The sequence below is a fragment of the Limanda limanda genome, chromosome 22, assembly GCF_963576545.1.
Source record: "Limanda limanda chromosome 22, fLimLim1.1, whole genome shotgun sequence".
NCBI lineage: Eukaryota > Metazoa > Chordata > Actinopteri > Pleuronectiformes > Pleuronectidae > Limanda > Limanda limanda.
Window position 1 is genome coordinate 8,268,628 of NC_083657.1, and position 24,964 is coordinate 8,293,591.

At 43.1% G+C, this 24,964-nt stretch overlaps 1 protein-coding gene across 3 annotated transcripts in view; it reads right to left on the minus strand.

Moving 5' to 3' along the window:
• Positions 1-2,128: 2,128 nt before the first annotated feature.
• The window catches only part of LOC132996018 (zeta-sarcoglycan-like), a 29,399-nt gene continuing 6,563 nt past the window's right edge, over positions 2,129-24,964 (minus strand). The window contains exons 2-8 of one of the 3 annotated variants that reach the window (XM_061066311.1): positions 22,972-23,166; positions 20,304-20,405; positions 12,122-12,209; positions 10,858-10,980; positions 10,658-10,730; positions 3,051-3,174; positions 2,129-2,320 (exon numbers count right to left, since the gene is read on the minus strand). In XM_061066311.1, the coding sequence (XP_060922294.1) occupies positions 2,129-2,320; positions 3,051-3,174; positions 10,658-10,730; positions 10,858-10,980; positions 12,122-12,209; positions 20,304-20,405; positions 22,972-23,166 (897 nt within the window). The remainder of the gene's footprint in view (positions 2,321-3,050; positions 3,175-10,657; positions 10,731-10,857; positions 10,981-12,121; positions 12,210-20,303; positions 20,406-22,971; positions 23,167-24,964) is intronic. The other 2 variants (XM_061066312.1, XM_061066313.1) reach the window with 2 other exon arrangements.

The following is a 24,964-nucleotide window of genomic DNA, read 5'->3' on the forward strand; positions in this document are numbered from 1 at the left end:
TCTTTTGTTAAATGTTTATCATTTTATCATAAAATGTTCATTTTTTGGTCTTTAAACTCAAAAAAGTTGAGGAGAATAAAGATGGACCTGGGCTCGGTTTGATTGACAGGTGATTTACATCACCTGGTGGGTTTCAGATTGAGTAATGAACTTGTGTCTTTTTTTTTTTTTTACTGTGCTTCACAACCTCAATGAACTCACTTAATTTAGTGGTGAAATGACGGAGCGGCAGAAAAACCAATCAACCATTTTGATAATCAATATATTATATACTGATTATGGCTCGAATCTTAGAATGTTTTATTGATCCTACTAAACCATTTTAATACCTATTTTTTTATTACCGCAGTGGTTTATTGCTTTATTGTAAACGCTGTCTTGTTTCTTCAAGTGTACATTTTACCACAAAGTTCCGTATGAATTAGTTATTTGATGATATAAAAACAGGGTGAAACGTCTCTTTCCTTTCCAGCTGTTGTCTGTTTGACCGTTTGGTTCAAATCTGTTGTCAAAATAAAACTCGTGGACTCAGATCACTCAGTCCACAAGCTCCATACTCTGCCACAACAACCGTCTGTTTTAATTATTTGAGATATTACTTCATTTTTCTCCTGACACACGTGTCACATTCACATCAGACATTCACACCGAGTCGTGTGTGAGGGATGTCAGTGTCTTTCTTTCATGCATCGGCAAACCAGCGTGCCATTACCATATTAGAGTAAATCATTTAGAAGGTAAAATTGCTTGGATTCGTCACATTAGCTCGACCAGCACAATGTGTGGGGATCAGAGACCGTCACACACACGGAGCAGCTAAGCTCTTGTTAGAATGCCAGTGTGGCTCTTACCAAACAAGCTGCTGGAGGCCGATGATGGAGGATGAGGAAGTGGCGTGGAGCGAGACCTTGCGCTCCAGCAGACCCGCTGACACGTGGCGGCCTGCCCTGCCCTCGGCTGCAGAGCCAAGGTCAGCCAGGCTCCGGTGTCACCCCCCCCCTGAGGGCCGCCGCCTCTGGGAGTTCACACACTGGTCGGGGGTTTTAACATCCAGAAATATTTCTTTAAACTTAGATGAGTATTAAATCTGTATGTAGATGATGGTGCCCTGTCGTCCTGGATCTGTAGATGTAGATTAAAGAATACTCCCTTCTGTTGAAGATGATGTAATATGTAGGCAGCTTATGGTGAGATTTTCTTAACTACTGTTTCCAAGGTCAAGAATGAACAGGCAGCACAACTTTAAATGAACGAGAAGAGTGTTTTTTCAAGGCAGGAAAGTTTAACATTTATAATTCCACAAAAACGGAATAAACTCCAATACGATGATGAGGATCATGTGATACAAGGGACACTGAGAAATGTGTTTTTGCTTCCCCAATTTTCTCATGCATGTTAGGGCCACTGAAGGGAAACAGAAAACAGAGATTTGGAGAATAAAGACATAATAATACAAGAATAAGGTCAATTTTTTTTGAATTTCTTCCATATGGCCCCAATACTCATCGTCAACAGCATTTAAAAAAAGTATTTTTAGGACTTGAACATTCAAAACAGACCCGTTAGTGTCATTTCACTTGTCTTTATCAAGGTCGTGTGTAATGCACCACATAAGAACATGTTTCATTTTAAAAACTAACACGGTGGATAAATGTAAAACGTCTTCTAAGAAAGTTCAAAATAATCGAAAAACCATGAGAAAATTGTGCTTATTTCACTTTCTACCCTCACAGCCTCAGTAACCTTTGACACAGACGGGTTCAACACGAGTTCTTTCACAGCGGAAGGCACCTGTGTTTTGTCTTCTCTTGTTCTCTCAAAGACCGTCCCTGCGTGTTGACGATGAACTTAAGAGTAGAAAAATAAAAGACGTGTCCTCTGACTGTAGTAGAAGGTAGAAGAAATGTTTGAGATATTCCTGATTCCAGAGAGATGCTCTGACTGCAGCTCCTCCTCCAGCGGTGAGTCCTGACCTTCAGTCGACACCCGCCGGTGTCGGACGCCTCCGAAATAATCCCAACAGCCCAGACACTGAAGAGTTTGAGCTCCGTCGTCGAATGAGTCTCGACCTCAGCTGCTCCGGGGCAGATGTGAGCGTTGTCCTCCGATCAGCGGCGCCGCTCCCAGGTCAGCTCCAGAGGCAGATGCTGCTCATGGCCTGGCAGGTGGAGCTGCTCTCGGCGGGAGAGAGGTAGATCTTGCCGCTGGGGCAGACGCACACCTCGAACACGGCCTGCTCGTGGGCCGCCTGACTGGGAGACGCCGTGTAGACGCCGAGCGGGAGGCTGCCCAGCTGCACGGTGCTGGCGTCTAAAAGAATCTGGAAGAGGAAAAACACCAGAGATGAGCCCGGAGGTCATTTAAATAATGTCAGTGGAGACGACCTGAGGGGATTTAATTCCAACTCAGGCTGATAAATGACTGCGGAGCAATCAGTGAATACAATGTGACAGTGTAGTGAAATACAGTGAAACCTCCATCTTGCTGTCAAATATTTTTTATTAAGTCAACAAAGTTGTTAATTTTCTAAGCCATGCTGCTGCTGGTCTGCATGTTCTCCACATCGAAAGCACAAGATGGCGGCACGCGTAAGCGGGAGGTTTTGTCTTCATTGTTGCAAAGTGGAGAATCGTCGTCCATCTTTATTTACAGTCTGTGCCTTCGCTTTGTGACGTTTGCATTCATGTTGTTACCTTTAGCTTCATGTTGTGGCTTTTGCATTCTTGTTTTCCGTAAACGTGCTTGTGTGAGATGTCTTGGCCACGGTACCGTAAGCTACAATGATCATTAACCTGAACCAACGCGTCTCTAAAAATGTTCCAATGACCTTCATGGAGGGAGGATGTATTCGAGGTCTGTTATATTACGCTGTGTTAGGTTTGACTAGATGTGAGTCTTTCTCTATTCTTACACCACAAACCTTGTGGACATAAACTAAAAAGTAATAAACAATGTCAGATAAATAAATAAGAAAATTCCGGTGGATAAATATCAGCAAGGGGACGAAAAGAGAATTTCAAGCTCCGGGTGTATTTTGCTTTCCTCCTCACCTCGCCCTCTGTTGACTCCAGGAGCAGATCCTTTCGGCTGCTGACCTTCAGCGGCCCCTGGGCGGCGCTCGCCTCGACCCCCCTGGGAGCCTCCATGGTCAGAGTCCGCGTTGGAGACTCCAATCTGACGAGTAGAGAAAGAGAAAGAGGATGTCTGAGAGATTTCGTGCGAGAACCCATCAATTTACTCTGTTTATTCTTCCGGGACGTTTGCATTGATAAAACTATCCGTGTGATTTAATAGCCGAGGAAACAAGTTGCGTCCGAAGGTGAATTGATCGTTCAGCTCACAGTTCATGAGCGTCCTTGTGCAGTGGTGTATAAAGTACTTGAAAGCCATACTTGAGTAAAAGTACAGATATCTTACCTGAAAGTGACTTCGGTAAAAGTGAAACTCAACCGTCGGAACCTTCGGAAAATGGCTTGAGTAAAAGTCTTAAAGTAGCTCAAAATAAATGTACTTAAGTATCAAAAGTAAAAGTACAAGTACGAAAATTATAAATGCAAAGTGCTTTTTATAGTAGGCCTATACAGACACAAAACAATCCAAATAGTTTCTCCTCAAGATTTATCTCAACTGACTGAAAAATTATAACAACAATATGAATATAATGTATGTAATGTATAATTTTACAAATTTTGAACCCTAGATGAGAGAGAGAGAGAGAGAGAGAGAGAGAGAGAGAGAGAGAGAGAGAGAGAGAGAGAGAGAGAGAGAGAGAGAGAGGTGCGCCAACCTCCGCTGCTCAAGTAACGAGCCAGTTTGAGAATGTAAGTGTATGTAAGTAGAAAGTACACATTTTTGTTCAAATGTAACAAGTAAAAGTAAAAAGTCGTCAGGAAAATAAATACTCAAGTAAAGTACAGATATGTGAAAAATCTACTTAAGTACAGTAACAAAGTATTTCTACTTCGTTACTTCCAACCACTGTCCTTGTATAATCACGGGTTTCAGGCGGCTCGAGACAAATGTCACATATTTGAAAGACAAAGCAGCTTTCTATTATTTCTGTTTGGCTCCTGATGCATAAATGTATATTAGGCGCCGGTTACGCCAATGATTTCTTCACCTGTGGAATATCAACGGTGCTTTTTCATGTTGGAGCAGCTCCTCTCATTATGCTAATCCAGCGCGGCTTCTAAACAGCCCGTAATTGTATCAGCTGATTTTGACCTTCAGCGGCACTGAGGCTAATGCAATTTGCATTTTCTTCCCATGGACCATTTGTTTACACGGGGAAAGATAAGTGTGGGAGCCAATCAATGTGGAATTTGTTTTCATAACTCATAACCGTTTCAAATTGATTTTCTTCAGCCCCCCCCACCGCCGCCACCACCATTCCCATCTTCCCCCAAATCTGTTTTTCAATGAATTTTAAATGGGAGACTTTAAGGAGACGTCTAGAAATCGCTCAAATCTCCGCACCCCACTGAAAGTGACACACATTACGGATTACGAGCCAGTGGAATAAGGGGAGAGGGGGAATAAAAGGACAAAGATAAAAGCAAATGAATTTCATCTGTGTTTGAAAAGCCTCTTTGACTTTAAATCAGCTTTCAGTGGATACAGTTTGGAGAGGATCTGTGAAATGTGCATTTGACCTGGAACTGTTTGTGCCGAAGTCAGTGGAAGGCACCTCAAGTCGTTATTTTTTACTATTTTCTCCTTGAAAGCTGCTAAAATATTAAGATACGGAATTTATGCTTATTTTTCTTTGCTTATAACTTCATCAGCGCTGTCAAGGAGGAAGTGGTACTATGAATGTTGTTGCCATGACGTTTGTGGCATCAGCAGGTTTTGATTTCTGATTATTTATCGCATCGTGAACTGAGTGAACTCTCCCGAAGTGACACGACCCGATATTTCTTTCCACTGAATCTGTGCTCGTTAGTGAGAAACCTCTGCTCCTCGGCTTCGTGCGTTTCAATTATTGCAATAATTATTTCTCAAGCACCCACTGATTAGCTGTGACTCGGATTGACGAGTCATTAACAGAGCAAATTAAAACACAGAGTGATGAGAAGTTAGTTAAAGGCGATGTTTGACGTCCTTCTGGGGACACTGCATTGTCTTCTAATCACACATTCACCCACAGCCTTCCCCTCACATCAGCCAGGACCTGAGGTTTTTCCTCATCAGGACCTGGACTCTGGATCGACTTGTCCCGACAAGGTCACTGAGCAGTCTGGTGAATCCGCCAGAAGACAAAGGACTCAATTTCCCAGAGTGCTTGTTTCAGACACAGTCCAAAAATAAAAGCATTAAAAGAATAGTGCTCTGGGTTTTTATAACCAACTCAGACTGTTTCCAGTTTCATGTGGAGAAGGTTTACGGTCTTGTTTGTCAGGCTTTATCTATAACACCAGTGTGAAGTCCCATTATACACCTCACTGCTGATTGATAAAACCAGTAACCTTTACTACTAATGAGATGTCATTTAAAAACCCCTCAGTGGCAGCTCAGGATTTGATATTAAATGTTAATTGACACCATTTTATTCCCAATATTCCTGATAACTGTTTTCAATGTAATGAATGAACTCGTACTCGATATCAGGAGCATGTGTGTGTTTGCTTGAATTGATTTTTAATTGCACAGTTGTATGAAAATAATGGTTACCTTATAGATTATATCGGATTGACCTACAAGGTTCCGGATTTTGTCACATTCTTAAATTCATATTTCTTATTTTTGCGATAAATTTCCTCTTTTCCTTCTGTATCAATTAGTTTAAATGCAATATTATGTTTTTTTAACCAAGTGTTGCATTGCTGGGAAGAAACGAAAGGAATCTACAGTGAAAATTGTCGTGCTCATAATGTAATCTCCATTAATTTGCATACAATTTAGATTCTAGTGTTAATGAGTGGAGCTAATTTAGTTGTTTTAAAATGTCACCATGTCCAGAAACATTCAGATCAAGCTCCGTCCTCCCCAGTGCAGAGAAGCTTCTTGCACTCAGAGTATTTCAGGGGCTTCTGGCTCCGTCCAGGAAAAGCCGTGCTACAGATAACCTGTGTGGTATTTGCAGTCATAAAGGCTGTTTACTACAGGCTCCCAACCCCTCCTCCCCTTCCCTGGCAAATCTGACCAGCTTTTCTCGGATGACATTTACATGAGCAGAAAGGTCACAGTATCACAGAGGCACGGAGGAATGAGCTGCGCTGGACCAAATGTGCTGATGGCCGGAGCTGATGTCTGAGTGGATGAGATTTATTAGAATAGAGCGAATAGGGGGGCTTCATAAAGGTGAAACTTTAAAACTTTACAAAACTACCAGACACGGCCACGGAACACGAAAGAGCTGGATGCTGAGAGCTCTAAACCACCGTCCATCCATTATCCACACACCCTGGACAGGTTGCCATGAGGCGTATCACGGGGGAAGATCGGAACAAAACACACTTATCTCTTGTGCAAGCACCCCAATTTACTATCTCAGCTCTCGGTCACAACAACAGAGTGTAGCTGTGGGACGCGAAGCTGGAAGAATATAAATATACGACGAAGACGCGGACGAAGATGTCGACTCGGGACGACGGGATTTGCGCGCTTTTGGCGATAGAGGCCGACAGTGGTGAAGATGTGGCGTAAATAAAAACGCAGCAGGATTTATAAGTCATGTCCTGCCTCCAGACGCGACCCCTCACCTGAATGTTCCCGACATTTACCTTTCTGATCTGCACAGTCTCAGATCAGCAGAACCAGCATCGAATGCCTGCAGACCTCAACTTTAAGTTCATCTTGCAAAGAGGGGAAACAAAGCATCCCATAACTCATATAAACCTAAAGAGAAGATACAGGCAACCTATTGAAATACACACAGAAAACGTCCACATTTCCATCACCCTCAGCAGTTTACTATGCGAGACACGTCCTCTGCTGACTCATCATGGGCATTTAACAGTTTGATAGCATGAGAGGTTAAATTATTTCTTTCTTGCTAATCACTAAATCGCCTTCAGGGAAGGAGAAGCTCTCAAAGTCTCGGTTCGGAAATTGGAAGAACAGATCGAGGCGATGATCTCACTGGTCGATTCCCCTGCGATTGACTGAGTGTCGAGTTGGAGTCTGAGACGTTTTGTTTGTTCAGCCCATATTCACTTATCATAGTTAACCACATGGGGCTGAATAATCTGTACAAGGTGCAACGTCCTCCTTCCTTAATACTCGACTAGAGAGATGAAAAACTACTAAAATAAATCACACGGTGGACTAGTGGCAGAAACTTGGACTATGGGCAGAAAAGGTCTCTGGTTCGTCTCTGGTTCGACTCCACGGAGAAACAACAAAAAGACGAACCTGGATTGATCTGTCCAAAAATCCAAGAGGATTCTCCCTACCCTGTCTAGTGCCCCTGAGCAAGGCACCTTACTCCCCCAACATCTGCTCCCCGGGCGCCGAACATGGCTGCCCACTGCTGTGTGTGTCCTGCACCAGATGGGTTAAAAGCAGAGGTTAAATTTCCCTCCTTGCATGAGTGTGCTTGTGCATGTCTGTGCATGTGTTTGGGACAAATAAATTTATCTTAATCTAATATCTTAATCTTAATCATCTGTATTAGAGCCCGATATTTCAATGTGCAATATCAAAGCTCTACATATTGTCATAAGGGTTTGATAACAGCATCTTTGCGATCATTTGTTTCTGTATACATAGATCTGCCTAACCCTAGATCAATATCTGAAATGTTTCCCCCCGTTATATCAGTATTGGAATTGACCTCAAAAGTCCATATTAGCTCTTATCTGTATAACAATGTGATATATTCTGCTGTCCAAACTTTTCTCTCAATCGATACAACAACAAAGAAACATCACATTCCTCCACTGCAGTCATAACTAGAAAAAAAAACACACACTCCTGCTGCACTACATCTTAATCTTAACAAAGTGCTGGTAGAACAAAGTCTGAGCGGAGCTAAGTGGAACCGAGAGGAGTTGCTCTCCTCCGCCTTTATCTCCTTAATGAACCTGTCACTCTGCCCCGGACACGTGCTGCAGCTGAAAAGCTGCTCGCTCGACCAACTCTGCAAACACACCTCGAAGCTGAAGAGCAGCCGAGCCTAAGTCCCGGAGAAGTTGCAGAGAAAATAAAATGCAAAGCTGGGAAAACGTTTATTTTCCAGCCTTTTTCAGATGCTGGGTCTGAAGATGCCAGAAACCAAAAGAGGCTTCACATCCTGTCTGCTTTGCTTTTGATTTTAAACGTCAGACTCGTCTCACTGCAGATTCTCAAAACGTGTCAAACAGTCTGTTCTTGACACAGATGAGACCTGCAGACTATTTGGTGCGTTGATCCCTAATAGAACAGACACGTGTTCCTGTGAAAGGGAACAAACAGCACGACAGCAGTGTCACAGCATTCATCCCCCGGCTTTGCTCCGCCCGTCAGGAATCGGAGCACAGTCGTCTCAAATTAGCTGCAGAATGATCTGATTATGTAATTAACATAAGTATTTTCATCTCCAGTCCCAGATTTTCTGCGATTCCGTTTCCGTCCTCAGACTCCACGGGAAGCTTTGAGAGCGAAAACCACAGAGGTGATGACGAGGTGAAGGTGCAGAGCTTCTCCTCTTCATCACAGCTCAGCATCAAGGCCTCAGCTCAGGGGCAGTTTCTCACATGTCATCAAACTTCTTTTCTAGTTGTTTGGTCACAGAGATGATAAATACGGTAAACTGGGGGGGTCGAAAAAAACATTTGAAACTTTGAAATATACTGGCATTCCTTTACACTAAATATGCAAATGAATGCCAATGGACTTATTATTATTCGCAGGGGAGATTCAATAATTCAGAAGCACCGTGACGATGATAAATGAAGACAAAGTTGAGTGTGAGCGTACACACACACAAAGTCATCGGGGGGGAGAGAGAGAGAGAACAGGTGTTTCTCAGAGGACGAGATCTCAGGTGAGTTTCTCTGATTCTGTCTCTGCTCTTCTCTCCCTGATCACCGCTGTTTTAAAAGAGAAATGACAAACAAAGACAGTGATGTTGTGAAGAGAGAGAGAGAGAGAGAGAAACTCATGAATATAGATGAAAAGTCCCAGTCACACAAACAAACAATACAAAATAAACCTGAAATGCATAAGCTACTTTTAACATGAATGTTGGACTTAGAAGAAGCTGCACTGTTTTAAAAACATGGGAAAGAAAATCCCATTAAAGAGTTCATACACTATTTATGATAAAAAAAATGGGTGTGTGCGTGTCGGATAATTTTTATTTCAGCGAGTACATTTTTCTGAATGTGGTGCGACAATTATACGTTGTGATGTCATCATATCACGTTATAAATAAGATTTACACACGAGCGATTAATCAACAGACGAATAATTTATTGCGTGGGCGTGTGTGATGAAAAAGAAGCAGTGCAGGAGGAGTGAGTCATCACTGGTTCTACTCAGACTGAACTTAAAACCTGCCATAGTCAAAGAGAGCGGGGGGGAATAATGAAAACACATTTAAATATTGAAGATAATCATTTCAATGAGACCAATATGGATTTTTTATATTGATATTAAAGGATATGGAATCTTTTCTTCGACCCACTGTCATATTTTTGCCTTTGGCCTTATTTCCCTTGCATTAGTTTTCTTTATAATTATTATTATTATTATTATTAATGTCTCAGTTATTTGTACGTTGACATATCAACTTCCTGTTTATTATGTAGTCACCTGTGTTTCAGAGCACATCACTTCCTGTTCCTGCGTTGCCTATCATTAGTTTCACCTGTGTCTGTTGTCACTTGAGTGTTTCTTCAGTGTTTTTTCTTTCCTGAGTTATTTACCCATCTATGTTTTTCCCTTTCAGCCCATGTGTGATGTCTGGATTCCTCTTCACGTTGACAATATTTGAATGAAATTCAAGTGAAATATCTGTTTTATTTGAACGGAAGAAAATCTGAATTCCGTCCTGAGTAAAAGTCAAGTTGCTGTTTTCCTTTTCTCAACTGTTGGGCTGCTCCTCATTAAGATTTTGAACACATAGCAGATGGTGACCACCGAGCTGTGAGTGTGTGAGTGTGTGTGTATGTGTGTGAGTGTGTGTGTGTGTTTTTAAAGTGAACCTCATCAGTATTCCTCTCACTCTGGAGGAATTAGCTGCCAGAACACTGCTTTTTCTGCCAACTTTGATCCCGGCCCCTCCCCCCAGGACCAGTCAGGTGGACAACAAACCGCACTCGTTATAGCTCGTTAATGGAGCGACGGGCGCGCTCGCAGCCTCGAGGGGGGGGGGGGGGCGTGCACGTGCCCGAGGATCACATGCACAGCAGTGTACGAGTCTAATAAGCGCCAGCCAGCGTCTCCACGCTCTCTCTCCACACTTTAATCAATTCCCCGCCGCTATAGAGAATAACCAACAAATTAGCTCGCCCCTGGGCCGTGAAATTAATATAATGGTGAAATCTTGTTTTTGAATTTGTGTGATAACGAGGCATCCAGTGGCTGCTCCAGCTCTACGAGAGGCTGCTCGAGAAGAATCATGCTGCTGAATAATGGTTCCTCCATCTGTCATCATTATTTAAAGACCTCCGTTTTTTAATTGAACAGGATATGAAGACGTGACATCAAGCTCTGATGAATCTCGTGGACTTACCTCAGGTCTTCGGATGCCTTCGCCTGGATCAGAGGAGTTTCTACTGAATGTCCAAACACAGCGCCTTCGGAACCTGACGATAAAACGTACTTTTAGAAATCACGAAATTTAGGTAAGAAACATCTTCAAAATGTCAGTCTTTGCCTTTAAAATCAGTTTATACATCTGTTTCACAAGAGGATAAGTTGAGGCACATTTACCTGTGACGGTGAACTTTTCTGTTGTCATGGTGACCTCCTCTTCATCTGCAGTGAACAGGAGTCTTCCTCCATCTCGACTTCGCACCTCCAGCCTCTGACACTGGGCCTCCACAGCCTCAGGTCCTGCAGAGAGATGTTAACAGACTGAAGTTTTGGCATCGATTCAAACTCCTACAAACTCTGCTCCTCAAGGATATATATATTTATGTTATTATAATATTATATTTTTGCCATGACAAAATGTTCAATATTCCACGAATGTTTCCCAGACTTAACTAACTTTTTAGTTTTTATAATTCATCAGCATTAGAGTACAGATCTACACCTACAAAGTTTGATTAATCTGTAAATTCTAACGTTAATAGTTGTAAATGACGCTGTTTAAAGAGAAACATCGGCCTCAGGAAACTCAGTCTGGGAAAGTAAGACTATTAGCGCTGTGAAAAACTTTTAAGTGTTTGCTCTGCAAAGGAGAAGTGCCCAACAAAGCTGGATCAGCCATGCTTTTACTCCAAATGGAGACAAATCAGTAAGCTCTTCTACTGCGGAGGAATATTAATTCTTGCTCACATGACTTTTTCTCTGTGTTTTTCCAGATGTGCATGCAGTAACTTTAAACTTCCCCCTCTCCTCCTCCCTCGACCATTAATCCACAGGCTGTGACGGCTCGGCAAGTTAATTATTCTCGACCGAGTTTCATCTCATTCCAGATAAAATGCACTTGCTTCAGAAGCGGGCGCTGCTCATTTTTGGAGGAAGGCCGAAGCGTGACCGAGACGTGTCACATCATCAGTCTCGTCAAATCAGCGTCAACCCTCAACTTATGTTGGCTCAGATCGATGGCTGTTCCTGTTAATAAGCAGGTCATCTGCTCTCCAGTGGTCATTAATCATGCAAACGACTGCGGTAATTCGGTCTGACTGATGTTTAAACCTAACGATAATAAGAAGAATCCATTGCCCTTTCAATAAGTGTATCAAAGGTTAGTGTAAAAGTCTACACAGCGTATTTTACCAGCACAGAGAGGATTACAGAGAATTTAAATGGTTGTGCTACAGTTGATTCAAGTTGGTAATAAATAGGATTGATCGGGTCATTTACAGCCAGGACTGGATTAATGTAACATTTTTAAATTAAAAATAAGGGAGCAAGTAAATAAACCTGTGTCCCAAATGACAGGGAGTCACAGAACTGCTCTGCTCCAGAGTTTGAACCGGGTCCAGGCGATCGGTGATTTCCTGTTTGGTTTATACAGTGGACTCACCCACAGTGAGCTGGCCGGTCAGCTGGCCGCGCTCGTCTCTGGCGTTCAGCGTCACGTTCTTCTCTGATCGAAAGGCCAACAAGCTTTCCTTGGGGGGGGGGGGGGGGGGGGGAGAAGAAGAAAGAGAGAGAACGATTAAATATGTAATGTGAGAGACTTAAATCTTAACTGTAATTCTGTCTCCTTTAGCAGGAAGCTCAGTCAAATAAAGTAGTGACAGTGTTTTCTTTTTCTCATCATCATACAAGTGTAATATGTATTTTTAAGGTAGAAGTATAGGTTTCGCAGCCGTAATGTCACAGTCTCCAGGCAGCTTCTCTATTAAATGTGATCTATGAGCTGTAATAGTCTATAGAGATGGACAACACTTCCGCCCACTTTCCAAAAATGAAAAAATGATGCACAATACCAGTGTTTCCCATAAATTATCGACTGTGGCGACCCATTCTTTTTTGTCCGAACACAGTTTCATAATGAACCCAAATTTATGATACTCTTCTCGTAATAACTTGGTTTGTGCAGCGCTATTTGCTGCGTGGTCGCTCACGCTGTTGCAGCCCCACTTGCTCGTGCTACAGTCCATAACGGTTTTTACTGCCGACATGTCGTCCATCTTTCACATAAAATCAATGTTAATTCCTGTATAAAGATTCCATCATCAGCATCTGACTGCTTGTTTCTTTTTGCTACAGCACTTCTCTACAGGAACGCTGATCCATTCACAGAGCTTGATTTGGGTGAGTATAAATTTATCATATCAATCCGCTTTATATCTCAATACATTGTATGAAACCAGAATCAATGTGTCTTATGTCTCCAATATCGACCTGTGTCAATGCACAACAGGTTGTTGTGAGCTGTAAAAAGCTTCCCACGTGGTATGAACCTCTAAATTACACCACATTTAAATTTAAATTAAAACTGAATTATCCGAAGATGAGTGATGCAGTGTGGGAAGGGTTTGATGAGAGTCGGTGTCGGGGGAGAACGTGTGTTTTCCATCAGTGACAGCAGGTGTACGTGTTTCATATTCTTCACTGCAGACATTATAACTCCAGACCTGCGCTGCTGCTCTCTCCAGTTTTGCAAGTTAATGACTGTTTGGCATTTGAATGATGGCACGTGTGTGTGTGTGTGTGTGTGTGTGTGTGTGTGTGTGTGTGTGTGTGTGTGTGACTGTGTGCATGCAAACAAGGCTTAAACTCTGCAGCTCCTTCACCTCAGTTGTCTTTAATTCTTTAAAAAACTTAAGAGATGGTGAAGCAAAGAATCCATTTACGTGAAGATGTAAGGAGACATGTTTGTCGTGAGTAATTTATTATACAATGAGCTTATAATTGTATATGGTTTTTTATATGTCTTGATTTCCATAAATTTATGTTTTTTCGTGTTTTAAGTTTCCCGCATTCTCTTTTTAAAGTAAGTTTTGATGTTTTCTGCTATTCCAGACGACAAAGACTGTAACATCGAGCCTATTTTAAAGGAAAAACACACATAACCAGGTCATCTACTTTTGAGACTTCCAAAAATGCTTGTGTATCATAACTGTTTACATATTAATGTTTAGCTTAGTTTGGTCGGCGCTGAACGCAGCCTAGGTTGGGAGCTCGGCCCTTGTACCCGACCACGAGATAGTTGGTAGCCAACAATAACAACCCCGCTCTCTCTGTCCTGAGCCTCTGATTCTCCTGGTGATGGAGACACACTCGACTCTTTCTGCTCTTCACTAGCGGAGCGGCTGACCTCCCTGCAGGCCTGCTCAGAGCGCTCTGCCACAACTCTGCTCCGCCTGCGGGTGAACCACAAGTGAACAAGTTTGAAGTTACCACCGGCGGCTATGACACAAAGTCTTGCCGGATGATTTTGCGGGCGACAGGAGCCACAAAGCAAAGTTGGCTTACTGGACTTAAAACGAAGAACTTTACAAAGCATCTTCTTCTTCCTCTATGGAATTGGTAATGCAACCTCGTAGAGTGCAGCCAAGCACAGTTTAACTTTGTCAGTGTCTTTTATTGACTTTGGTTGGTATTTATTAAACTTGATTGAAGTCTGGATAAGTTCATGTTAGTAGGTTCCACCTTCCTTGTGCATTGAGTGATGGTTATTGTATGTTGCTAATGTCTTTTTAACATCTGACACCAACTGGTCTTAACTAAGAAACACAGCAGCCAAACAGTGCCAGCCGCCATTTTGATTCTGCCATCTTGTTTGTAGTTTTTCTTTCTGTACCTTTCACACACCTGTGTACCATTTGTTGTGTTATATATTGTTCATTTCACCATAACTTGTAAATAAAACTTTTCGACACTACCACTTGGTCTGTTAAATTTGTCCTCTAGGGACTAGTGCTAACCCTCCTTTTTGCTTTGTTTGGGTCTCCACCATCTCTTGGGAAATGTCTCTTTAGTTAAATAATGGTACCTTAAGTTCACAAGCTAGTTGCTGCCTGGTGTGTGATGCTTGGTCCTCTGACTTATTCTTGATGTAAAAGTATTGATTCGTGCTGCATTTAACAGTTAATTTAAAGGTTACTGCTCGTACCACGTACTTGTGTCTGATGGCTAACTGTCAACTGAGCGGCAACTGTGTTGTGGAGATGGCGTCCTCCATTTTGGACTCTCCAGTTTGATTTTCCAGAAAGGTCAGCACTGTCAGGACAGTTTACATTTGTTGCTGAAGCTGCTCTTTACCCCAAAGCCTCCACGAGAAAACCTGTTTATTCTTACTTTATTTAGATTAATCCATTTTGTGATACATTTGTTATTTTGTAACATAAGTAGTTTCACATTGATCTAATTTTGCTGTGATGGAGTCTAATGGGCTTGAATGACTGTAGCATCACGTTGTCGCAGCAGATCATCTCAAGTTTGTGCGGTGTGTAACTTTGCAGAGGTCGTTTGTTGCATTTTCATTCCCTGCTTGCTCCTCCCTCAATATAAATGCGCATCATGAACTCAGACGTGCTACAGCAGGCAGGGCATCATGAAGAAATGCAAGTTCTCGAGTTGAAGTATCCCTTTACAGAGTTTATAGGTCTTAAACTGTTACCCGAGGGGCTGTAACAGAGGCCAGCTCTCCTCCACACTTCTGTGGGGTTACATAAAAGGCTTTTTAGTCACTGCGCCCGTTCAGGAAGGTCAAGCGCGGACCCGAGTGAAGGCACATAAGTGGAGCTTGTTGTTGTACGTGCACTGGGCCCCATCAGACTGAGAAATTACCGCGGCTGCTTGTAAGGCAAAGGATGCAGCCCTGCATACAATGACTAACATCACGGCTCAAAGTAGGAGCACGACGCACGGCTCCGATGAAACGGTTGGAAAAAACAAAGAAACCTCCCGTGTCTCTGCGGCTGTGTTTTCACAAAACCCCAAAGAGACATTTAAAGCGCAGATCAAGAACATTGCTCCGGGATTAACTGTAATCCCAACCCAAATATTTGCATAAATATATTTCAATTTTAATTATATTTAGCTGTTGTGCCAGAAGCTAATTTGGATTCTGAGCTGCACAAGAAAAATATAATGAAAAAAAGTATGAGCGGTACTCTGATTATGTCTTAATTTCCTCTTTCAAATATCAAACCTCGCAGGCAGAGTCTTTGCAAGCAGGGAACAGGCCGTTAGAGGAAAATGTTTGCATGCATATTTAATATTTTTCATATTAAAAGGCCCCTTGTTTTTTCCGTGTCCTAACACTGTGGCCAAATGAAATTGCTTTGTGTAAAATTCAGATTAAAGAGGCTGCTACAGTTTGCTCCAAAGAAGTTATAATTTGAGAGAATTAACCAAGTGGACGGCTTCGCTCCTTATCCTCATTACTCTCTCGCCTTGTACAGTGAGAAGTAGTGAGGGAGAAGTTTCACTCTCCAGTAAAAATACACCTGCATCTGATGCTATTTATAGCTCAGTCAGGGTCCCAGGAGACGTTAACGTGAGCCAACAGTCTGAACGGCAGAGATTTGATGAACTGTATCTGGGCACCGTGCTGCCTCACACCACACTGTTGTCAGACTGACGCAGACGGTAACACAACAGGGACAATCAAATGTAGTGATGTTGATTTTATCAGGTGTTTATTCGTGGGTTTGTTTGAAACACAAGACAGAATGCAAATCACACTTTTGAGCCAAATAACATCACATGTTTTTAAAATCAAGTTTTTTTTTGTTGTCGTTGCCATTCAACTTTAAAGGTAGAGTTGATGTTCCTGAAACACTTTTGATCTTATCAGTTTAAATGGTCTTCACGTCCCGATGGCCATCAGTAAATAAAACTGTTTGAAATCATTTTTAAAAAGAAGCCTCCATGATCCTCGCGGGACTGTAAAGCCAATTTCAGACATAATCCCTGGAGGATTGATACCATCAAAAGCTCTTTTAACATCTCCGTCAGTGAATCTAAGGGTAGGGCACCAGGAGGGACCCCGCCCCCCCGTGCGTTCTCACGTGGGCTCCTTCAGACACTCACTCTTAAATATGGAGCTGGAAATGAGCTTTTTAACGATATGAGAACAGAAACATCCAGTTTTGGTTCTCTAGGTTTCTCATGTGACAAAACCAGAATGAAACTTTTTTATTAAAATCGGTGAAAGTGCGAAACAAAAGTGTGATGATTTGAAACGGAATAACCCAAATGCTCAAAGTGTCATATGAAGAGTTCTTGTTTACTAATTTGATCAAGAAAGGTGCTCGTTTGTCAAAAGAAAAAATATTGTAAATGAGCCAGAGTTTGCTGCATAAATTTATTTCTAATCTGAAACAAAAATCTGTTACCCTGAGCCGGTCTTTACAAGGCGACGTGAAATTAAATAAAAGGATCTCTTGTAATTCATGTGCATTATACCATCAGAACTAACTACCACAACCTCATGATTAAAGCACTAGACCCCTTTTTATAAATTACAAAATACAAAGCCACTGATGTGCACTTTTTTGATGACATATCAGCAAGTTAAATAAAATAACCAATACGTCTTTAGAAATCATGCACTGTACGACCCTCGTCCACTTACTGTTAATGCATCCCCATTTATAAATCAAAGGCCACTTCTGCATGTGGAATAACCACTCGAGCAGCTATTTTCCTTTCTTTTCCCCTGCACACGTTCAAGCCGACAGCAGCAACCAATGAGCGAAACAAGCTCCTGTTGTTCTGAACATAAATAAAAACTCTCACATCTCAACAGGCCGTAATTTAAATCCACTGGAATACATGGATTTACAGCAGCGCTCTGAAGGGACTGACCACTCTGTGAAAAATGTCCCCGCTGCTCATCGGATCCATGTTTTGACCTCTGGTGTCCTTAAGATTAACTCTAAAGTAAAAAACAAGTCCAGAAACCCAGAGCTTGTCGTCTTTTGCAGGATATCTAATAGGAATCTCAACAATGCATCCGATCAGTGAGATGAAATATGACTTTTGCGCATAAACAAACAGGGACTTGCACGTATTCTCCATTCAAAAAGATTCAAAACTACTGTGATACAACTTTTTTTGGTCAATAAAAACAAAACTTGAAAACTGAACACATCAAGTTGGACAGAAACCTCAAATTGAAAAAATGTCAAGTGTTTGAAAGTGAAAGGGTTTCTTCAACACTTCAATTCACAAAACTCCAACAATTATGGATGCCATGTTTCGTTGGAAGCTGAAGTTTCTGAGTGTGACTCAGTGAAAAAAGCCTAAAATTACAGTCGCTCTGTGGCTTTTTTATTTCACATGGGTGAAATTTCCGGTGTCAAACTGATTCCTGCAAATTATAGATGCGCTTCGGCTTTCACACGTGTAATGGGAGCTGTTGTGTGGCAATAATGGGCTTGAAATTTGTATGTGTTAACATTTAACATTAAGTTCGTCCCGAGGAATCTCTTTCATGCTTCTCGAATGGAGCTTCTTTTTGGAATAAAAACTCAATTGTTGCGTTGCTGAGCTTTCTGTAGGAGCTGAAATGAGGAGGGAGGGATGGATGGATAGAAATGACTATAGTTCCAGCCCCGTGGGCGTGAACAAATAATATACAGATGATTTCATCTATCTGCCTGTCAGCTGTGACGGACAGCTCTGGTTTTAGTAGAAGCTGCAGCACATAGCCGGAGATGATATAAAGCTTGTATTGATCATTAAACGATGAAAAAGTCACAATGATGTCATGAAATTACTACGTGAATTATTTAAAAATGCATTTTTTAAATATACCTCTGCATCCTATAGGAATATAAACAAAACCTAAAGCTTATATAGATCAAAAAATCACTCCGTTTTGGTCACCACCTTGTCTCTGGGCTGTTTAGTGCTGGAACAGTATGTACAGGAGGTTTAAAATCCTGATCTCTCTGTACCATTTAATCACTTTCTGTGTTTTCATTTCTAGATATTTTTAGATATTTATGTGGATTAATTTGCATATTTATTATCCCAACATACAGATGTTGAGCTCACACTTTGGCTTCATGATTAACAGCCTCTCTGCTTTCTTCTCCTTTATTTTGGGTGCAATTGACAGGGCGGCGATAAACAAGGATGAAATATGGAAGTTACTGAACCGATAATACTGAAGTGTGGCGACATGCATCAGTAACACTACAGTTGTTTTTACACACAGAGACAGAAAATTACAAATACACGGGAAAGCAGATATTCTCATTCAGATACAAGTTTGGCTTGACTGGAAAAAACGTCCTTTTTAATCTCAACATGCAAACAGAATACATTTGATGTGTTTTCTGGCTCCAGCTTGAACCACATACGAACAGTCACCACAACATGCTACTGAAAGCACTGATTCCAGGGGCTGCTCTGCTTGTCATTTGCTGCCAGAACAAAAAAAGAAAAAGAAAACTCCGCAGGAGCTGTTTCCACTTGGTATTCACAGATTACGGCTTCAGCCATTGATGAAGATTCAAAGCACTGGTTGAGCCGCGAGAAATAAAAACGAAAGCTCCTTTGAGTTCAGCTACTTGGCCGTCTGGCAGCTCGGACTTTGATCACTCCCGAAAAAAAATACTATATTTAATTTTTGGATATCTGGTGCATTACAGTGTTCACTGCTGTTTGCGGTAATGGCTTATTGATCGATGGTGGCTATCGGAGTGAGGAACAGCACTGGGCACTGTGCTGTAAACTCATTGGATAACCATAATCCCCGCTCCCCCGGTGCTTGAAATGTTTCCTCAGGTGAGAAATATCGAGTGACCCACGGAGATCTTTGTCCTGCAAATATCTCTGGTGCCGGTAGATAAGGGCGCCACTGCACTGCCTGTCTGTAAAACAGGACAGTAAAAATGTCAGCAAGGTGGTATTGCACCGGGGGATGAGATATTGGCTTTGTCCAGTGTTCGGCTCGTGTGTCTGCTACGGCCTTGAGGTGTCTGCTACTGCTGAAGTGCACGAGGGTTGTATTAAAATCAACGTTTGGCTCCGACCACGACATGAAAGCGCGAGAGCGGCCGGTTTCCGAGTTGTTTCTCGATCTGCTGTGGAAAATTGTTCCCACGATCGAGCCACTTCCTCCATCAACTTCGCTCCAAAACCAAATTTACATGGAGTCCAAGCTTCCAGGGCCTGAAATTGCTTTCTGCACCGTGCCTAATCACTGAGAAAGGGGATGATCCAACTGAGCTTCTGCGATTCGTGTGGGAGAAGGACGCTGGGATCGACTTTGCGCTGGAGCTGTGTTGGTTAATCAACTAAACATCAAAGAGGAGAAAGGGGAGGAAGTGGAAGAGGGGAATTTATCGCGCGGGCTTGATTGGACCTCTGGTCTCCCCTCTGTAATCGTCTGTAATCTCCTGCAGGGTTGTATGTGGCCTGAGAGGAGCCGAGAGGAAGCCTATTGCCCATTTCCTGCCGATGGGAGGCCCCGATAGTGCGCTGTTGTGGGGTGACAGGAAATTAGGAGGGACGCCGAGCAGAGGAGGTGTGGACAGAGTTGAATCTCTTCTCTCCAGGCACAAATACAAGGTACAGCTTCAAAGAATCGTGGAGGCAGAGGGATGTTGGCCCTGTCGTTAAAGAATTGATTGCAACTTCCTCAAAAGTGAAGGCTTGATATCGGCTTGTCTGCAGCTCCGGGGAGCTCTGCCACTGTGGGAGCCTCTCTCCTGGTCGTTTCTACTTCATCATTCACTGCTAGTGCGACGGGATATTGATCATGGAGCTGGAAGAGCGTGAGAAGAGAAACGTACCTTTCTTGACTGGATCTCGTTCACGTAGAGAGGCAGCAGGAACTCGGAGATCCCCTCCAGGCGAATCCCGTCCTGGTTCAAATGGAGGTTTCCCATTCCATCCTGAAACACAATCAGTCAGATACGTTACTTTCCTGATTGAATTCAAACGATTATTAACCTCCCAGAAGGATGACAAAAAAAGGAATCCTGCCATAGCTTTGAATAGTCTGTTTATTTTCCGCGCTTCCTAGTTTTGATGAGAGAGAGCACACGTCACTCACACACAGCAGGCAGAGCCATCAGGGGCAATTTAGGGTTCAGCGTCTTGCCCAAGGAAACTTTGGCACGTGGATCTGGGCAGACTGGGATGGAACAGCCAATCTCCTGGTTAGTGGACGACCTGCTCTGCAGCCACAGCCGCCCGTCGTGCCGCATAAGAGCTGCAGCGTGAGTGACAGCGAGGAAGTAGGACATGACATGGAGGAGACGATGCCACTCAGCTGTGTCGGGGTGACAGGCGCCATGCAGCGAGGAGAGCCAGGATAATGTGGCCGCTGTGGATGTGAATGTGGAGGAGATTCATGTAAATTCTAAAAGAGAGCGGTATGCTCATGCAAATTCACACGAGGCGGCTTAATATGAACATTACTGTAATGATTATTGTTATTATAGCCGGTGGTGGGAGTTGAAGTGGTGGTTGTAGAAATGTTTTCCAGGCTCTTCTGTGATTTACAGAGAAATTAAACACAACAACATAATAATGGAAGTTCATTCACTCAGTTCCAACTCGGTGAACCCTGGCCTTACATTACCGCACGAGTTTGGGTGATTCTCTCTCGGGTTCGGATCGAAAAATGCAACCCAAGCCATAATCTACTGCAGTGTACGTCATAATTACAATAAAACTCACTTAATGCAGACGTGATGTTCGCTGACCTGATGGATTCTTCATTTTTATATCATATAGACGTAAATGGAAAAGCAGGGCCGGGGACAGAGGGAAAATAAAAACTAAATTCCAAAACATGCACAACCACCAATTTGACCCAACAAAGTTTTCAGGTCTTTGCTTTTCAGGTCTGGGAACCTGATGATGCAGCGTGGAGCTGCTAGTCGTACAGACTGGTGAACCATTGAAAATGCCATATAATGGGCACTTGAGCTTAAAACCATGTACTTTTAGTGCAGACCTCATGCAGCATTAATGTATAAAGCTATAAAGTTATAAACGGATAAATGTCATGACAGATGTCACTGTAAAAAATAAGAATGGTCCATTGGTGGTGTTTTACCATGAGGAACAACTAATTTTTATTTGTATCCAGGGCTTGGTTTTGTTGGACTCTAGATAAGTTTGTATCTCGCCAAAGTGAAGTTTGAGGGCAGCGTTGAGCGAACAGATGGATGTTTTTGAAGAGTTCTAAAATGCTACCAGTGCAAATGGTGAATTACAGAGTGGGAGGGCAGCGGGTGAGCCCTGTCGTACGGGGTCGAGAGCCAGGCCTTAACTGGGGTCATGATGGGAGGACAGAGAGGAAGATGAAGGTGGGCGAGGAGGAGCGGAGGTCTTTGTATGTCAGTGGCCAGACGTGTGCGACAAAGTGGAGGTGATGTGGTGGGTGGGAAGAGTCGGCCACACGCTGTTAGACGAGTGGGTGGGAGGTGCAGGAGGGTTCCACATATTTAAGCCCTTTAAAGCCAAAAATAAGATTACTCAATTATTTATTTTAAGACCTGCGAGCGGAATTATCAGTTTAGAGAAAACCTTCACTACAGAATCCAACGCTTTCAGGCTGCTGCTATCATCGGGTCTGAGAGTGATGATCGTAAACCTGTCCTGCCTGAAATGATGAGGCGGTCAATGTTGACGTTCCCTGGCAGCTTTTTAGAAGAGATACAGCGTGTGTGTGTCTGTGTGTGTCTGTGTGTGTGTCTGTGTGTGTGTGTCTGTGTGCGACGGACGACCCCTTTGTCCCCCATTTCCTTGACTATCTCAAATTCAGACGTACAGTACAGCTGATAACTGAATATCAAACCGATAAACAGGGGTCTAGTTTGGCTCATGCTTCCTTATTGAGTTCGCCGAGTCCTGAGAGATGAGAAAGGGGGGTGAGTGAACAGCGAGGTACATTTTCTAGAGCAACACCGACGGCACTGATAAGGTCTTTTACTCGTGACACAGATTGATGGGAGACGAAGCGGCAGAGGAGTGATAGCAATAGTCGGGAGGGACGCATCCGTCACAGAGGGAGGATGCTGCCGCTGGGAGTCTGTTGGTAAAATGGTAAATTGTGTGTATTGTCCCCAAAAATGTCACCGGAGCTCTCAGCAGCTGTCTGTTTGTTTCTGGTCCGGAGATTAACACGATGTGTGTCAGCCGGCCGCCGCTGCCAAGTCCGTTCTAATTCTTTATCAAATCCAGACGAGACAAACCACTCAACACGAGGGATGGTGCCTCCCAACACATTTCAATGGGCCTGCGGGAATGAACTCAGGATTTGTCGGAAAGAAAGAAAGAAAGAGCTCCTCTAGAGGAGTTCCACTATGACAATATAATGTTGGAAAAGGAGCACAATCTGTCTTTTTAATGTGATCCGCACTATTAAGTTAATAATCTCGACAGTGAAATACCAGGCTCGTAATTTCAGGATCTTTTTGGACAAGGGCCCCCCCTGCATCCACTCACCACTGAGAAATTCATGACTTTGATGATCCAGACGGTGAGCGCCAGGTTAACGATCATGGTGACCAGGAGCAGCAGCAGGAAGAAGTAGAGGCATCTCTTCCTCCAGCCGTACAGGCCCACCGGGTAGACGGCATCGCAGCCCGGCCGCTGGAGGTGCAGGGACTGGGAGGCGAGGATGAACTGCTCCTGGGTGATCTGGGGCCAAAACAAATCAATGAGACACACACACACACACTGGAAGAGGTTATTATCGCTAAAGATGCCTCCGAGCTGAGGCACGGCCGTGTTATTGGAAAAGTGGTACTTCCAAAACAGTACAGAAGGTGAAAGCACATTATGACAACCGCCTGAAACATTCATGCCTGGTAATTAAATGGACCGAGACAAGGATTTCAACCTGTGACACACTAGGAAATAAAAAGTCTGAATAAGCGTTGCTGATTTATTTTGGTTAGAATTTGAATTTTCCATTTTTTGGGCTTTGTCCTAAGCTATCTGGTCGCAGCACTGAACCTGTAGCAGAGTGATCCATCAAGCCGCGTGCAGAAGAGACAAGGTCATTCAGGTGACTGCATTTTATTAAAAAGAGATACCAAATCATAGAGCCTCTTCTGTGTCGGTCCGCTGCAGGAAAAAGAGGAATCGCCCGTCAAGATTCATCTATTACAAGTTGGAAATCACTTGTGGGAATAAAAGGCCCCAGAAGACGGAACATTTGGTAAACGCCTGCTTTATATTCCCTTGTTGAGTCAATAAAAGACAAACAGCAGCTAAATCTAAACACTTATGAGCTAATCATAGAGATTCATCTAAATGAGACGACAGGAACACGAGGTGCTTGACATTTCTAATCATTTTCTTTATGTACTTAACACTGAAATTTCATTTCTGTGACGTCACTGCTTTGTTTTTCTCGGCGCTAATTCCTTGTTGACATTTTGTCAAACTGGATCACTGTGCTCACAAAGAAAGCTGCAGTGAGTGGCAGCTTCCTGCTGATCTGTGTCCCGCTCCCCTCAGGCTGAGATCTTTATGGTGCTGCTGCCAGTTCACTCTTTCTCGGGAAAATATTTCACATGTCACGCCACCTGCCCTCCTGGGTGTGAAACTAATAGCAAGGTGCTGCCACGTCGAGTCAGTCCACGACTCCAGTGCACGAACGTCCGCACCGATGAAATCTCACATTATGGAAGAGAGGTGAATTATGAGATGTCAGGAAGTGTTTTTCACTCTGGCTGAGAAACTAAGTGCCTGTCAGCTGCTGCTGCTGCTGTTGCATGCAAGCTCTGAAGTGAGATCAGAGAGGATGGTGTCTGTCGAGCGTGGTTGTCCGGGTGCCGAGGCGAGTTGTTGTTGTCCAGCCGATTGTGACCGCGAGCTGACAGCGTGAAACTCCCCATCACGGGTCTGCGTGGCTGGATGAGCTCTGAACTGTCGGGCTCAGCTGTTGTGATGAATTCACACAGAGGCTCTTCCAAGGCCCAACTGTCCCCGTATGAAACCACATTTAAATTCACTATAGGTCCAGATTTATATTTGGATCTGGATGAAATATCAGTCCCCTAAACATGCCTGATTATTTTTCATCCGTCTAAGACACATGAATTATTCTCCACTTAATGTCATGGAAATGGGTTGAGTAGTTTTTACGTAATCCTGCTGTATAACGGACAAATGCAGACAGAAACATGAGAGGTTATAAATAAACAATCTAGAACGGAGTAGACATACCTCCTCCCAGGCCCAGTCCTCTCACATTCATCAAACTGCACACACTCATAGATATCAGTTCTCTGAATGTGACAGATCTGTTTCCCCCCCCCATCAAGATCCATGAATTATTCCCTGAGAAATTGTTGAAAATGTCAAAAAAAACGCTCATAAATTGTTAAAGACCCGCATCCTGATCCGGATCTGCACCAAAATGTGATGGGCTGCTCTTTGGGTCATATCCAACAAACAAACACAGATGAAAACTCAACCTCCCTGGCGG